This window comes from Poecilia mexicana, unplaced genomic scaffold (assembly GCF_051168715.1).
Source record: "Poecilia mexicana isolate PSO_F unplaced genomic scaffold, ASM5116871v1 scaffold_2, whole genome shotgun sequence".
Lineage (NCBI taxonomy): Eukaryota > Metazoa > Chordata > Actinopteri > Cyprinodontiformes > Poeciliidae > Poecilia > Poecilia mexicana.
The window spans coordinates 23,863,485-23,880,403 of record NW_028263371.1 but is presented as its reverse complement, the minus strand read 5'-3'; the positions used below and the strand labels follow the sequence as shown (position 1 = coordinate 23,880,403).

General features: G+C 42.6%; 1 protein-coding gene across 1 annotated transcript in view; it reads left to right on the top strand.

Annotated features, from left to right (window-relative positions):
* The window catches only part of LOC106913541 (NACHT, LRR and PYD domains-containing protein 3-like), an 84,089-nt gene extending 67,536 nt beyond the window's left edge, over window positions 1-16,553 (top strand). Inside the window, exons 7-10 of the mRNA XM_088012909.1 lie at window positions 1,222-1,395; window positions 14,291-14,464; window positions 14,994-15,146; window positions 15,664-16,553. Coding sequence (XP_087869035.1) covers window positions 1,222-1,395; window positions 14,291-14,464; window positions 14,994-15,146; window positions 15,664-15,670 — 508 coding nt within the window. The 3' untranslated portion in view covers window positions 15,671-16,553. The remainder of the gene's footprint in view (window positions 1-1,221; window positions 1,396-14,290; window positions 14,465-14,993; window positions 15,147-15,663) is intronic.
* Window positions 16,554-16,919: the final 366 nt, after the last annotated feature.

Genomic DNA, 16,919 nt, shown 5'->3' with positions numbered 1-16,919 from the left:
GGATGAAGCTTGATTTTCCCGGACAATTAACTTTCTCCCAACTATTGAATGTTTTTGAATTAACACTGTAACATACGATACATATGATAACATACATATGATATATGGCTGTACCCTGGGTATTGAGGTGTGTGGGGGGAGCACCAGCCTTTTTGTTTTGTGTTTGTGTTTTATGTGAGATAATATTCAGAAAATCAATACAATTTAAATTACAAAAAAAACTCCCTACAACTTGTTCCAAGATCAAAGACCAGTTGTCTCCTTTATCTAAACAAAGTGGGAGCAGAGCTTCTCCTCCACTGGCCTGAACTCATGTTGTTTTATGGCTTTTCACAGATCAGTGTGAAGCTGGAACTTCTCCTGATTCTTTCCCACACAAACAAAGGGCAGATCAGAAGATCTAGCAGCCAATCTGCTGTAACTACATAACATAAAGGTCAATAGGGCAGAATAAGTTATTAATCCAACAACTATAATTAGACTATTTCAATCAAGACATGTTGTTAATAACTAGGAGAGATTACAAATTATATGATATGCTTTACAGATATTCTATGTTCATTCAGTTTCCACCAGCTTCCCTCCCACCATCCCAGCCGTTGGGTTCTAAGACTTTTATGACGTTTCTGTGAATAGAGCAACTTTTGTCTCCCAGGCTCCTTCAAAGAAAACTGCCTTCCTGCTTATATGCTAATTTTATGGCCTCCTGTCCTCTTTGATAAGAAAAACAGACCTTAGACAGAGCTTCCTTCATGTAAGTTGAGAACTTACCCATCAACAATTTTAGATTTAAACCATCAACCCAAACAAAGCTACATTTAGAATTTTGTTGAAAAGAACCATATTCAATCTACTTATTGACATGTGGTAAGATTAACTGTATTTAAACACAAAGAATATTCAACTTTCCTCAACATGGTACAGAGCAGTCAGCTGATACAGAGCCTGTAAGGAAACATGGAGAGAGAAAAAACATCCGACTGAGTTTAAGATCCTGAGAAACTTTTAGAAAAACTTTGAGTTTCTTTGTTGATAAAATGTTCTGGTTCTGCTGGTTTGGACTCTTTAAACCAGTTTGACTAGATCAGATGTTAGAATCAGTTCATCATGTTTCTTTTACATTCAGGGAAATTAATTTTCTACATTTTATTATTTATTTGTTCATATTTCAGGTTTTACTGCATCCTGTTGGCTTCAGCTTATCTTTTATTCTTTATTCAGATTGAATGGCTGCAGTTTGTCAGAGACCAGCTGGACGTCTCTGTTCTCAGCTCTGAAGTCCAACCCGACCCATCTGACAGGACTGGACCTGAGCTTGGCCAACCTGGAAGGTTCTGGACTGAAGGAGCTCTGTGGTTTTCTACAGACTGAACGCTGCAGACTGGAAACATTGAGGTTTGTAATAGTATAATTATTGATGTTTCTGTGAATAATTATATATAATTGATCATAAATCAAAGTTCATATCTTCTGTTCTAATAAATATTTTCTGAGTTTGTTCCTGGACTTGGATCCAGAGTTTAATTTAGTCCCTCTGTGTAACTCAGTTGGACCTGCTGATCTGAGGTCAGAACAGGACAGCATTTGGACCCCCAGTGTGTAGAAATCCTCCTCATGTCAAGCAGGTCAAAGGTCAGATCAAAAACAGAATGAAAATCTCCCTTTATTGAAGTTCCACTAATCCCATATTTACTTTAAAATATTCTGCTGTTAGTTGATAATCATCCAGTCCAGGTGTTTTAATGTTTAACTAGAGCAGATTAAAGATGCTGGTTGTAATGAATAATTAGGTGGAATCGCCCTTTATCCTTTTCCTGAATCTGAAGCTTAAATCAGAAACCAACTTCAGCCTCGTCTGAAAAAATCCAGACCACTGAGTTTTTCTCTGAGCTCAACAGGCTGCAGGTTCTTCAGGACATCAGTTTTCTGGTCCAGACATCAGAACCAGCAGAGACTGCAGCACATGAATCTGGACCAGGTGTGTTAGGAGAGGTTCTGCACATGCTCAGACTGAAGGTTCACCGTCTGACAGAGAAAGTCAACCAACTCTGGATGAAATGGTTCCTAGAAACAGGGAAGCTTTCTGGGGACTCGACTGCCTGCTCATATGGAGCTGCAGCTCATGCAGGAGTTTTATGTTGGCAGGAAGCAAAACAACATGGAAGCAGGTGATGAGTTTCCATTTTAGTGTCAATTCCACTGATGGAGCGAATTACAAGTCAGTCGTCCTCCAAACCACTGAGAGCAGCTTCCAGAGGAAATCTGAGTTTGTTCTGACAGTCAGACTCTGTCAGGATGACCACAGTCTTCTGGCTGAGTTCCTGACATGAAGGAGACAGAAATAATATAAATGTAGCCCTGGGGTTTGAGAACCACAAGAAGTGGGGGTTTATGTCTTTTGATAGGTAACTGGGGTTGAGAATGGGTAAGGGAGTTACATAAATGTATATTTTGGTGATTTACCTATTGTAGAGTACGGAGAGGGATGAATTCCTATGTCTGAGAGTAACTGAGATTTACGAGGGGAAGTGAAGTGTACGGAGGGAAAGAAAGGAGAGAGAGAGAGAGGATTCTGGGAGAAGAGAGGAGAACGAGAGCGGAAGGAGAGAGAGGAGAAAAAAGAAAGAGGGATTGGAACAATACGGGAAACAAAAAATTTGTGTTAAACATAGTTGTTGAGTTAGAAATAAGATTATACTCGGGGGATAGTTCACAATTGAGTATTGGGAAGTGTGGACCTGTTAATGAGGACTGCTACTAATTAGAGGACACTGCAGCGGAGCACGTGTTTGGGGTAACGCAGCAAGATCGAAGCAGCAGTGACTGTGAAGATGTCGGCGGAGCGAGCCGGTTTCGTTTGGTCCATCCGGTTCCAACAAGAGGAAAAGTAACGAGGACTTCTGCGGTCGTTTCAGCAAACTCAAACATCAACAGGCCTGCAACAGAAGCGTCAACGGGTATTGGACTGTATGTGTGAGAGTGTGGGCCCTGTGTGCGGAGGTGTGTGAAGTTATATGCTGAAATGGGAAGTTGGTGTAAGTTTAAGAACTGTTGATGTTTGTAAATGTATATAAGGGGTTATAGAGATTGATATGTGTTAAATTCCTACCACCGTTCAGGGTAGAAGAAGCCAGGTTAATTTGTGTGTTGAAGATAAATAAGAAAAGCAACTTTGTGCATGGATGTCTGGATTATTTTACTGGGAAGGTAACAGAATGACAACAGTAGTGGAGTAACTACTCATATGAGGAAAACCTGCGTGGTATCTACCCGAAAATCACAAACCCAAGTAGCCACCCCGCGAGTGAGTTAAAGTTCTGCCTTGAGAACAGGTGATGGAGCAGTGGGTTGCTACATAAATAAAATGGAGGCACCGCTGGGATAAATTTGATTTTATTTGCGTGAAAACAGTATTATACCCAGACAACCGGTTTTCATTAGTGATTAGTCTTGTTTTATTTTGGTGAAAAGACAGGATGGCTCAGTTACTACATTGGTGTAAGGGAGAGGGAATTAATCCATTACATGCAGTTTTGGTTAAAGATATCCCTGAAGATACAGAAGTTAGTGTGATAGAAGAGACTTTACAGACTATCAAAGCTCTTGGACATGTTAGAGTTAGAGGAAGAATGTATGATCCTGTGTCTCAAAGTCTGACAGTTCTTTGTGAGTGCAGGGCAGGGGTCCCCAAACTACGGCCCGCGGGCCGGATCCGGGCCGCCCCGTCATTTGGTACGGCCCCCTGAACAATGCCGGATCCGGCCCGCCTGCTCATACCAGAGAGCATTCAGTGTTTTTTTTCATATATTGTATTTTCCGGTTTATATTTGTATTTTTCTTAAACCACCAGGGGGCTTGAGCAGATGTGAAACTAACTTTCCCTCAATGGAATATATACTAGTCAGTCCCAGTCACCGTTTCACTCACAGTTTTTTCCATTTGCATTCTGGGTAAAAATCTATCTAAAAGCGCGAATGTGTCGTCCCCCTACCCCCCCACCCCCCCGCTCGAAAGTTTCAAAGACAGAACAGCCATTCTTCTCTCCCCCCCCCCCTCCCCCCATGGAAAAGAATTTTCTAAGGTTTCTTTCTCCAAAAACTAAGACCGGCCCCCGACCAGAGAAAGGAACAGCTATGTGGCCCTCGCAGGAAAAAGTTTGGGGACCCCTGGTGCAGGGAAACAGTAAATGCTAAAGCCATTCCTGCTGAGGTAACACCAGAAGGTTGTGATACTCCTTGGAATCATTGGGCCATCAGGGGTGGAGGAAGAGAGTACAGTTCAAAGGGAGACAGATTCTCCGCAAACACCAGAGCTAGAAATGAGCCAAAATAACTTTTTCCAAGCTTCTAGTCCAGAGGCTATAATCAGAGCAGTCGGTGATGTCTTGCAGCTCACTTCAAGATCCACTAGTGACAATGGCAGCTACAGACGACTTCGAACCTTTTCCGGCGTGCTTCCCACACCTCAAGGGGTAGAGCACTTGGAGAACTGGCTGGAGCAAGCTAGACTGATGATTGAGGAGTCTGATAAGCCGGACAGAGAAAAAAAAGATGAGGATAATGGAGAGTGTAAAAGGTCCTGCCATGGAGATCCTTCAAGCTGTGAGATTTAACAACCCTGATGCAACGTCCACAGAGTATCTAAATGTTATTGAAAACACCTTTGGCACAATAGAGACTGGCGAAGAGCTCTACTTTGCCTTCAGAATGATGTGCCAACACCCAGCTGAGAAGCTATCAGAGTTTCTCAGGAGAATGGAAAGAGTTCTAAATAAAGTGGTCCAAAGAGGGGGTCTGCCTCCCTCATCCAAAGACAAGGCATGTATTGAGCAACTCATCAAAGGTGCCACACAATATGACATGATGATGCTAAGTCTTAGGCTACGAGAGAGGAGAAATTCTCCACCTAAATTTCTGGAGCTCCTGAATGAGATCCACATTGAGGAGGAACATGAGGCGTCACGCCGTTGATTAAATCCTCCCAAGTCTGTCCATGTCAAAAGTACTGCTGCAGCAGCTATGGACTCAAAAGATCTAGCTGTGGAGGTTGAACAGCTGAGGTCACAGGTTAGTGAACTCAAAGCTTTGTCCCTGTCGCAGCATTCACATTCTCCTGAACCACAACCTGCAGTTAAAGCAGAAATAAGCAGCTCAGAAGGGAATGGGAGTCTGAGAGCAGTTACCCATATAAAGGCTACATTCAAGTAGACTTGGAGTTGTCTGAGAAGAAATCACACAAAGGGAAATTGGTTCCCATTCTTGCTTTAGTATGCCCAGAACCCCGATGCTCAGACACCATTCCAGTTCTGATTGGCACCAATGTTAGCAAAGTATGGTCCCTCCTAGAAACCATAAAGCAGCCAGTTCAGACCCCATTTATGCTGCACGAGTTGGTGTAACAGAGCGAGAACTCGCAGATCCTGTAGGTCTGAACTATAAAGAGACAAAGCACAACAACGTTACAGTGGCTGATGTTAAATGGGTAGGCCCAGGGCCATTAATGATCCCCGCTGGTGGTGAGCACATAGCCATCTGTAAAGTCATTGAAAAGAAGAGAGTGGGAGATAGCATTCTCATCTCTGAGCATGCAGCTACACCTGCACTCCCACCAAGCCTGTTTGTGGAGCCCACAGTTTTATTCTCCAAGATGTTGGATAAAGACAAGTTTTTGGTGTTCATGCGCAATGAGTCTCTGAAAGAAACTGCCATACCCATTGACACAGTAATAGCTCATCTTCATGTAGCTGACACAGTGACTGAGATTCCAAACACCAAGACACAAAATCCTAAAAAACTTGATCCATCTCAATTCAATTTTGAAGATTCCTCTATCCCGACTGAGTGGAAAGAGAGACTAAGGGAAAAACTCTCTGAACTATCCCATGTATTCTCAGCTGAGGAGTGGGATGTGGGGTTAGCATCTGGAGTAGAACACTACATAAGGCTAACTGACAACACCCCTTTCAGAAAGCGGTCACGGCGTATAGCACCTGCTGATGTAGAGGACCTTCGTCGCCATCTCCAGGGGCTTATAGCAGTTGGGATAATCAAAGAATCCAGAAGTCCTTATGCCTCACCCATTGTGCTGGCACGAAAGAAAAATGGACACATTCGCATGTGTGTCGATTATCATACACTGAACCGCAGAACCATTCCCGATCAGTACATGGTGCCGCGCATCGATGACGCTCTGGACTGTTTGTCTGGAAGTAAGTGGTTCTCAGTGTTAGATTTAAGGGGCGGATATTACCAGATTCCGATAGCTGAGGAGGATAAAGAAAAAACCGCCTTCATTTGTCCTCTGGGATTTTTTCAGTTCGAAAGGATGCCTCAGGGAATAACTGGTGCTCCCTCAACATTCCAGCGGCTCATGGAAAAAGCCGTTGGGGACATGCACATGCTGGAGGTTATCGTATATATTTATGACCTGATTGTTTTCGGGAAAACTTTGGAGGAGCATGAGCAGAGGCTCCTCAAAGTCATCGACCGCTTAGGCGAAATTGGACTGAAATTGTCACTTGATAAATGCCAGTTTTGCAGACCCCAAGTGATACATGTTGGACACGTAGTGTCTGAACGAGGCATTGCTACAGATCCAAGCAAAGTGGAGGCAGTTGCCCACTGGAAGGAACCCACTTATCTTCCATCACTCCAGTCCTTTCTAGGATTCTGTGGATATTACAGACGTTTCATTAAAAACTATTCAATCATCGTTAGACCACTAACAGAACTGTGTAAGGGATATCCGCCAACTCAGAAGAAGTGGAAATCCACAAAGTCTCCTGAGAAAACCTACTATAAAGTCAGTGAACCTTTTGGAGAAAGATGGGATGGGAGCTGCATAGAGGCTTTCCAGCAGATCCTCAAATGCCTCACCCGAGCACCAGTGTTAGCATTCACTGACCCGTCAAAGCCTTATGTGCTGCACATAGATGCTAGTTTCCATGGCTTGGGGGCGGTGCTAAACCAAGAGCATCCTGAAGGACTGAGGCCAGTCACTTTTGCCAGCAGAAAGCTCAGTTCTTCAGAAAAGAATTATCCAGTGCATCAGCTAGAGTTTCTGGCACTCAAGTGGGGTGTGGTGGATAAATTCCACGATTACCTGTATGGCGCAGAGTTTGTTGTAAGGACAGATAACAACCCCCTTACATATATACTCACCACCACCAAACTGAACGCCACAGGTCATCGCTGGCTTGCAGCTCTTTCCACCTATAACTTCACCCTGCAGTATCGGCCAGGCTCTAGCAACATTGATGCAGACACATTGTCGCGAAACCCTGTTTCTGATGACAGAGATGAGTTCAAGGGTTTAACACCTGACAATGTTAGAGCACTCTGCAAGCAGGTATCCAGAGACCAGTCTGTTGAACCATTTAGTTGTGCAGAATCTCTATGTGCCCCTCCCACTGCCTGCAAAGAGAGGGGAGTAAGCTTGTGCTGGTGGATGGATTGCTCCATAGAAAGATTAATAAATCACCTAGTACAGAAGTACTGCAGCTGGTTCTACCCAGAAAACATGTTCCCATGGTGTTCAAGTCTCCACGATGAATCGGGTCATCTTGGAGTGGAAAAGACGCTTGAGTTGATTCGCAACAGATTCTACTGGCCTAAGATGGGGTCAGAAGTGGAGCAGTATGTGAAAACTTGTGGTAGATGTATTACCCGCAAAGCTTTGCCACAGCGAGCAGCTCCTTTAAATCAGATCACCAGCTGGGGACCACTAGATCTGGTCTGCATTGATTTTCTTTCTCTCGAGCCTGACTCGAAAGGATATGCAAATATCCTTGTGGTGACTGATCACTTTACAAGGTACGCTCAGGCATTTCCGGCTAAAGACCAACAAGCATCCACAGTGGCCAAGATTCTGTGTGAACGTGTCTTTGTTCACTATGGACTTCCTGCACAGATACATTCCGATCAGGGACGTGATTTCGAAAGCAAGCTCATCCAGGATTTGCTGAGGATGTTGGGGATCCGAAAGTCCAGAACATCTCCCTACCATCCTCAGGGAGATCCTCAACCTGAGAGATTTAACCGAACATTGTTGTCCATGCTCGGGACTCTGGATCCCGCTCAGAAACAGAGATGGAGTCAGAACATCAGCCAGTTGGTGCATGCCTATAATTGCACCCAGAATGAAGCAACCGGATATTCACCCTATCTACTAATGTTCGGAAAGGAGGCTCGTCTTCCTGTGGACATCTGTTTTGGAGTATCAGATGAGACTGGGAAAGGCCCAACTTACCACCAAAATGTATCCAAGCTGCGGAAAGATCTGGAACAAGCTTATCACCTTGCTGCACAAGCTGCTGACAAAAATCATCAACGAAACAAGAAGGCACATGACAAACATGTGAAAGAGCAGATCCTAGAAGAGGGAGACCGTGTGCTTCTGAGGAAATTTGGTGTCACCGGTAAGCACAAGTTGAAAGAGAGATGGCAAACAGTCCCAATCATTGTGTTGGAAAGAATGCCTAACTTGCCAGTCTACAAGGTGAAACCAGAAAGAGGACTTGGGGTTGAGAAAACGGTGCATCGCAACCACCTGTTACCCATTGGTCATCTTGTCCGACTTCCAACTGATGCTGAGACAGAACAAGTGCGGAAACCTGTCACTAGGAGCCAACAGAGACGGTCTGAAGAAGATGTGGCACTCTCTTCTGATTCTGAGTATGAGGAGGTGAACACAGCAGTCCCACTACAATTCGACCTGAGAGAACTTTTGAGACAAACAGAGAGGAGAGCTAAAGAACCCTCGACAGTCACAAGTGAAGTTCAGATTACGTCGCCCCACAAGACTATTGATGATGCTGGATTAAGTCCCAACTCACCTAACAATCAAGACTCATTGCTCTGCTCTGATCTAGATTTAGAAGGGGAAGAGAGGGAAAGTGATGAGGTAGTAGGTGATCGAGAACATGTCATTATAGAACGCTCTAAGCAAGTGAGGAAACCAGTCATAATATTAAGCTATGATGAACTAAGACAGCCATCAGACCAGCCAGTAAGTGTTGTTAGTTGTGGAGTACTTCTTGGAAGTGGAACCGTTAAGGTACCGAGACATCCTTCTTGTTCTACTGTATGGTGTCACTCTATGGCACTATGTCCTAACTGTGTTAGTTCTAGCTTACCCCAGTTCCCTACTTTTATTTGGGTTGTGTAACTTTGATGTTTGACAGGGACATCAAACAGGTTTAAAGAGGGGAGGGTGTAGCCCTGGGGTTTGAGAACCACAAGAAGTGGGGGTTTATGTCTTTTGATAGGTAACTGGGGTTGAGAATGGGTAAGGGAGTTACATAAATGTATATTTCGGTGATTTACCTATTGTAGAGTACGGAGAGGGATGAATTCCTATGTCTGAGAGTAACTGAGATTTACGAGGGGAAGTGAAGTGTACGGAGAGAAAGAAAGGAGAGAGAGAGAGGATTCTGGGAGAAGAGAGGAGAACGAGAGCGGAAGGAGAGAGAGGAGAAAAAAGAAAGGGATTGGAACAATACGGGAAACAAAAAATTTGTGTTAAACATAGTTGGTGAGTTAGAACTAAGATTATACGCGGGGGATAGTTCACAATTGAGTAATGGGAAGTGTGGACCCGTTAATGAGGACTGCTACTAATTAGAGGACACTGCAGCGGAGCACGTGTTTGAGGTAACGCAGCAAGATCGAAGCAGCAGTGACTGTGAAGACGTCGGCGGAGCGAGCTGGTTTCGTTTGGTCCATCCGGTTCCAACAAGAGGAAAAGTAACGAGGACTTCTGCGGTCGTTTCAGCAAACTCAAACATCAACAGGCCTGCAACCAGTGTTGTGTTCAAGACCACCTAACCCGAGACCAAGACAAGACCAAGACCAGAGTGTATCGAGACCGAGACAAGACCAAGACTTTTAGGGTCCGAGACCAAGTCAAGACCAAGACCGAGGAAAGTCGAGACCGAGTCAAGACCAAGACCAGCTACAGCTACATGACACAATAAAATGTAAAATATGATCGAAATTGCTTCTCAGAATAATCTGAAAGATCCATATTCCCATAAAAACACCTAGATATTAAATACTTAATACATTTTACCAATATTAAATATTCCATTTCTGTGTTACAATGTGTGATGGTCTCGTGCCATCCCTAAAAACATAACACCCTGGGAATTTGCCCATATTGCTCATATAAGAATCCACCACTGTTGCACCATTAAACATAGCAATTGAGGCAATGCCCTGACGGTAAATAACACTCAACTATGAACACTGACCAAGGAGCAACAAGCAAGAAGTAACCAAACAGAAGGCGCTCATCGTGACTGTTTTCACTCTCTATCCCAGTACATGAAGCCAGGTAGTCTGACACCATGGCAGACATTACAGCTGCCACTTTGAACAAAAACAAAGAGCAATGTGCATGCTCTGCGTGCTCATTCGTTCTTGTGTTTTAGTTATTTGTTCATTTAAATATCAACGTACATAATTAAATAATGATGCAGTGTACACAGAGCATTACTAGAACAAAGAACGGGTGTTCTGTCAGGTCAGATCGTCATACGCTTAACACGAACTCACGGTGTTCTGTCAGATCAGCATACGTTGTCAGATAGTCGTACGCTTAGCTCAGACATGCATATGCTGTCATTACCATATGATTTTATTTAATCAGCAACATAGAATCATGACGTAGATCATTATACACTTGGTTATTAACAGTTGTATGGCATCCAGCTGCAGCCAGACCTACTTTGAATACACTTTGAAACCACGACAACGCATGTATATCTATCTAGTTATCATATTATGTCATATTATAAACAATTTAATGACTTATTTTCGTCATAACTTGTTGCGTATACTGACAACTCCATTGACGGTCGGACTTCTTAAGGCGCATGCGCTGGCATGGTACTCACTGCATGTATGCTAGGAACATAGAATCATGACGTAGATCTGTTATTAACAGTTGTATGGCATCCTGACTTAGTGGTTAAGTGAGTTTTACACGGGCGTGTGTTGTAGCTGACTCCAGCTGCAGCCAGACCTGCTTTAAATATACTTTGCAACCATGACAACACATGTATATCTATATAGTTATCATTGAAAACAATTTAATGACTTATTTTCGTCATAACTTGCTGCATATGGTGAACTGACAACTCCTCTGACGGTCGGACTTCTTAATGCGCATGCGCAGGCATGGTACTCACTGCACGTATGCTATTCTGCCAGTGTATGGTAATCTGATAGAACAACGGCTCTCAGTGAGTGACACTCCAGTCCTATCTAATAAATAAAGAGCTGTGGAGAAGAATCGACTGTTTCTGAATGTCACATCACTATATTGCAGACTTTTGGACATAGCGTTGTCCTATATATGCGACAAGTCAGTCAACATCTCCGCACAATAATTCAGGCAGTGAGTGACTTTTTTTCATCACAAATTCTTATGTGTCTCTGTACAGCTAGCTTTGCTAACATCACGTTAACGGGGCTTACCTTCTTTGAGCTACTTTTCTAAGTGACGAAAATAGTTAGACGTTGTCCCCATCGTCTCTGAAAGCGAAGCGCTGCTGAGTTAGCTCTGGCCATCGGATTTCTTACTATTTATGCAGCGCTATTATATTACTGACGATTAGACAAACATTTTCTGCCGCTGAGAGAAAACCACTGCGCATGTCCTGGAGCGCCGCGTGCGAGTGAAAGGTGGGGAGGGGGAGGGGGAGGGGGAGGAGGGAGAAGGGAGTAGCGCCGCGCGCGAGTGAAAGGTGGGGAGGGGAGGGGGAGAAACACGTAGTTGCTTGGATTTTAATCGGTGAGTTTTGCATCCACTGAAGACAAAGATGTTAACAAATAAACTGGACAGTATGCTGCACGTTTAGTGATATTTTCACAGTTGCGGTCTCGACTGGTCTTGAAATAAAATGCCGAGTCCTCAGAGCCCGAGACCGAGACAAGACCGAGACCAAATGCGGTCGAGTCCGAGACAAGACCGAGACCATCAGAAAACGGTCTTAAGACCGGACTCGAGACCAAGACCGATCTCGAGTACCACAACACTGCCTGCAACAGAAGCATCAACGGGTATTGGACTGTATGTGTGAGAGTGTGGGCCCTGTGTGCGGAGGTGTGTGAAGTTATATGCTGAAATGGGAAGTTGGTGTAAGTTTAAGAACTGTTGATGTTTGTAAATGTATATAAGGGGTTATAGAGATTGATATGTGTTAAATTCCTACCACCGTTCAGGGTAGAAGAAGCCAGGTTAATTTGTGTGTTGAAGATAAATAAGAAAAGCAACTTTGTGCATGGATGTCTGGATTATTTTACTGGGAAGGTAACAGAATGACAACAGTAGTGGAGTAACTACTCATATGAGGAAAACCTGCGTGGTATCTACCCGAAAATCACAAACCCAAGTAGCCACCCCGCGAGTGAGTTAAAGTTCTGCCTTGAGAACAGGTGATGGAGCAGTGGGGTGCTACATAAAGATCATTAATTAACAGTCCTGCAGTAATACTGACTTTGTGAAGGTTATGGTGTTAAAGTCATTTAGTTCAAACATCTTGATTCAGCTCTTATTTTGTAGGACAGGAAGTGAGATCTTACCTTTGTAAAGCTTTGTGAGCAACAAGCTTCATCAGTTACTGAAATCATCCGCATGTGGTTCACCTGGAAAATAGATTTAAAAATTACTCATCTTCACAATCAGGTTGTTCTTTATGATAATGTTCCCATTTCTGCAGCGTCTCTGATGGAGGATTCAGAACTTGAACTAAATGACCCAAATTAATCTGATAGAGAAAAGACTCAATATTTTCTAGTTGATAGTTCAGGAACTGAATCACCACAAAATGAGAAAATGATCAACTTTCAGAATCTGAGCTGTAATGGTGTTGTAAAACTCTGAATTAGACGGATTGAAATAAAACGTTTACATCTGTCATACTTAGCAATGAGCTGCAGTTAAAATACAACCAGCAAGAAAAACATCATTATTAGATTAATGACCAAAAACTGGAGACATAAAATATCTGATGATAAATGAAGGTACAGAGCAGTCAGCTGATACAGAGCCTGGAAGGCAGTGGTCCCCAACCTACGGCCTGCGGGCCGCATCCGGCCCGCCTCCACATTTTGTCCGGCCCCCTGAACAATACCAGAGAGCATTCAGATGTTTTTTTTCATATATCGTATTTTCCGGACTATAAGCCGCTTATATGTGGATTTTTTTCAACCACCAGGTTCACTTCTTTAGCAGGAAGTGAATCATTGGAAGTCAAAATTGGAAATTAAAGAAAGCGGCAATTAAAACGGAATTGGGTTTTAATAGAGAATTGAAATTTGACAATGTTGTTGATCAGTTAAATAGCATTGAGGGGAAAAAGAAGATTTTTCATTTTTTTAAATAATCCTGGGATCATTATGACAATTTGAGGTATAGATATTAGGATCCAGTAGATGACAGTAGTGCAACAATAATGGATGCAAGCTGCTGTTGAAATCTAAAGAAGAAGAAACAGAAGAAGGAGCCCATTTTCATTTAGCACATGCTAGAAGCAGACACGAAGGATCAGCACTTTTACTGTTACAGTTACCGTTCGGAAACTACCGTAATCAGTTCAGGTAAATCTAAACTTGGCACCTTTTTCTTTTTCAACCGTAATAAACATGATGTTCAATTGACCTGTTATGACTCAGATTTTGGGTGTCTGCCCCCCTCTACTGCTGCTGCATCGATGTGGAAAACCTGGAGCGGCGGAGATATCTGAGGCTTATATTTGTGTTTACTGGTTTAAAAAAAACAACTTTGGGGTTGTGGCTTATAGTCCAGAAAATACGGACTATAATCCTTCCTGGATTTATTCTGTGAAGAACCCAGAGAGGGTTATTTGATTGTGCTTTCTGGAAAACAATACATTTTACATTTAGGCACTCCTGCAATCGTCCCAATTTTTCTGTTACAAACTGACTCCGGTCCCCCACCAGAGAAGGGAAAAGTTATGTGGCCCTCACAGGAAAAAGTTTGGGGACCCCTGCTGTAACGAAACATGGAGAGACAAAAAACATCCGACTGAGTTTAAGATCCTGAGAAACTTTTAGAAAAACTTTGAGTTTCTTTGTTGATCAAATGTTCTGGTTCTGGTGGTTTGGACTCTTTAAACCAGTTTGACTGGATCAGATGTTAGAATCAGTTCATCATGTTTCTTTTACATTCAGGGAAATTAATTTTCTACATTTTATTATTTATTTGTTCATATTTCAGTTTTAACTGCATCCTGTTGGCTTCAGCTCATCTTTAACTCTGTATTCAGATTGTGGAACTGCAGTTTGTCAGTGACCAGCTGGACGTCTCTGTTCTCAGCTCTGAAGTCCAACCCGACCCATCTGACAGAACTGGACCTGAGCGGAACCAACCTGGAAGGTTCTGGATTGAAGGAGCTCTGTGGTTTTCTACAGACTGAAGGCTGCAGACTGAAAACATTGAGGTTTATAATTATATAATTATTGATATTTCAGTGAATAATTATATATAATTGATCATAAATCAAAGTTCATATCTTCTGTTCTAATAAATATTTTCTGAGTTTGTTCCTGGACTTGGATCCAGAGTTTAATTTAGTCCCTCTGTGTAACTGAGTTGGACCTGCTGACCTGAGGTCAGAACAGGACAGCATTCAGACCCCCAGTGTGTAGAAATCCTCCTCATGTCAAGCAGGTCAAAGGTCATTAAGCCCAGTCTAGAAAAGTGAATTCCTGGAATCTGACAGGAACAAATCAATGATCAATTATTGATGCTTCAACACTTTGATCAGAACCTGGAATGATTTTACTGACTAAAATCCTCCAACACAACATGACCCAGTACCAGGTTCTGGTTCTGGTTCTGAAGTCAGCAGGTCTTTATTGAAGCAGCAGCTTGTTGGCTTTAATATTCATGAGAATCTTTAACTGGTTCTGTTGGACTGGTTCACCTGCATCCTGTTGGCTTCAGCTCATCTTTTATTCTTTATTCAGGTTGTTCAGCTGCAGTTTGTCAAAGATCAGCTGTGATTTTCTGGCCTCAGCTCTGAAGTCCAACAGCCTCCATCTGACAAAACTGAACCTGGAAGGAAATGACCTGAAGGATTCAGATGTTCAGCAGCTGAAGGATCTTGTAAAGACTTTAGTGTAAGTAAATGTTTGTAGTGAGTCCAGCTGCTGTCAACATATTGAACTAAACCCAGTTAGCATCATAGCAAAGCTCCAGTGTTCCCAGTAAAGCTGCAGCTTCTCAGTGGGAGGAGAATGGTTCAGGCTTCCTGATTGGACACAGAGACAGCAATCAGCCAATCAGAGGAGCAGCAGCTTGCTGTGTTCCTGTGTTTGTCTTGGTGTGAAGATGAGTCTTGTTGCTGTGTCCATGTCTCCAGGACGTCCAGCTGGACTCCAGCGTCCAGCCGTCCAACATGTCTAGAGACAGTGGTCCTCATTCATCAAACTGTGGCAGCAGCAGATCTGATCTCAGATCTGCTTGTTCTCTCAGTTCAACAGGAAACAACTGATCAGGTTCATCTTGGTCACAGCTCTGAGATCAGTCTGACTGCAGCCTGGAAACCATCTACTGGATGTGCTGCGTCACTGACTGCTGCTGGAGAGGCTGGAAACACTCACTGATCTGATCTCTCCATCCTTCTTCTCTCTGCAGGTTCTGAGCTCTGTAAAGTAGAGAACGGTCTCTGTGTCCTGCTGATCCTCAGAGGTTGAAGCTGCAGCAGTTTGAGTCTAAAGAGACTCTGACTGGACCATGATGATGACCTCTGACCTCCAAGATTTTCCTCCTGTTTATTTTCTCATGTCTGTCATTTAGTGTCTGATATTGTTTGTCTCTTTGGATCAATAAAGATCCGATTCAAACTGGGCTCCATTTAGAGGCTTCATGGAGTTTTGATCTGAACTGGATTCAACTGGAAAGTTGATCTTTTTTTTTCTCTCTGATTAATTTTCATCCTGGAACCAGAAATGGTCTGAGATGGAAACATGGGAATCATTTTCAGTTCGGCTTTGAATCATAAAGACACTTCAAACCTCTTTTCTCTGCTGCTTCTTCTTCTGTTGACAGGAAAATGTTCCTCAAAGCTCCACAGATAAAAAGATGCTTTACTGGAAACTGCAGAGAAACTTCAGCTTCCATCACAGAAACCAGTTTAACCAGTTTAGACCTGGATGTCCCACAGAAACTCTGATCTTAGTTTTCAGGAACATCCAGCATTTATCTGATTAAAAAAAGATTTTATATATTTTAATCTTTTTATATTTATTATAAAATGTAAATAATGAAGTTTTGCATCATCATTGATTCTCAGTTTGTTTTGGTTTTTCCATTTTTACCTCCATGTTTCATGCTTTCAGTTTTCTAGAGAACTTTAGGACTCGATGTGTCACATCAGGCTCTTTACTGAGATTCACTGATTTATTCAGACCTCAGAGAATCACTGGGATAATGTGCTGATTGGTTCATGTTTGTTTTTATATATATTCTTATGTAATGTGGATTCCTGAGTGTTTAATCACCAAATAAAGTTTTTTTTCTTTTAATCTGTTTTTTCTGTGCAGCTGACTGTGTACACTTATAATAACTGAACCTTAATTTTAATGCTCCAGGCCATTTTGCTTCTTTGTAAGTTTTCACATTTAGTTTCAAAGCTTAAATTAGTAAAAGCAGAAACATCTCAAGTTGATTTCAGCTTTAAGCTACTAATTAATCCAGCAGTTTATTTTTACATTATTGAGACTGAAGATGTTTTTAAAAAAACAGATTAGAAGCATTTTTTTTGATCAAAACTCGATTAATCAAACCATCTATAGAATTAGAATAATAACTTGTATAAAACTCATTTCTGTCTGGCTAATGGTGCAGCAGATCCTGCAGGGGGCGCTCTGGGGCCTCAGTGTTCCGGTCAC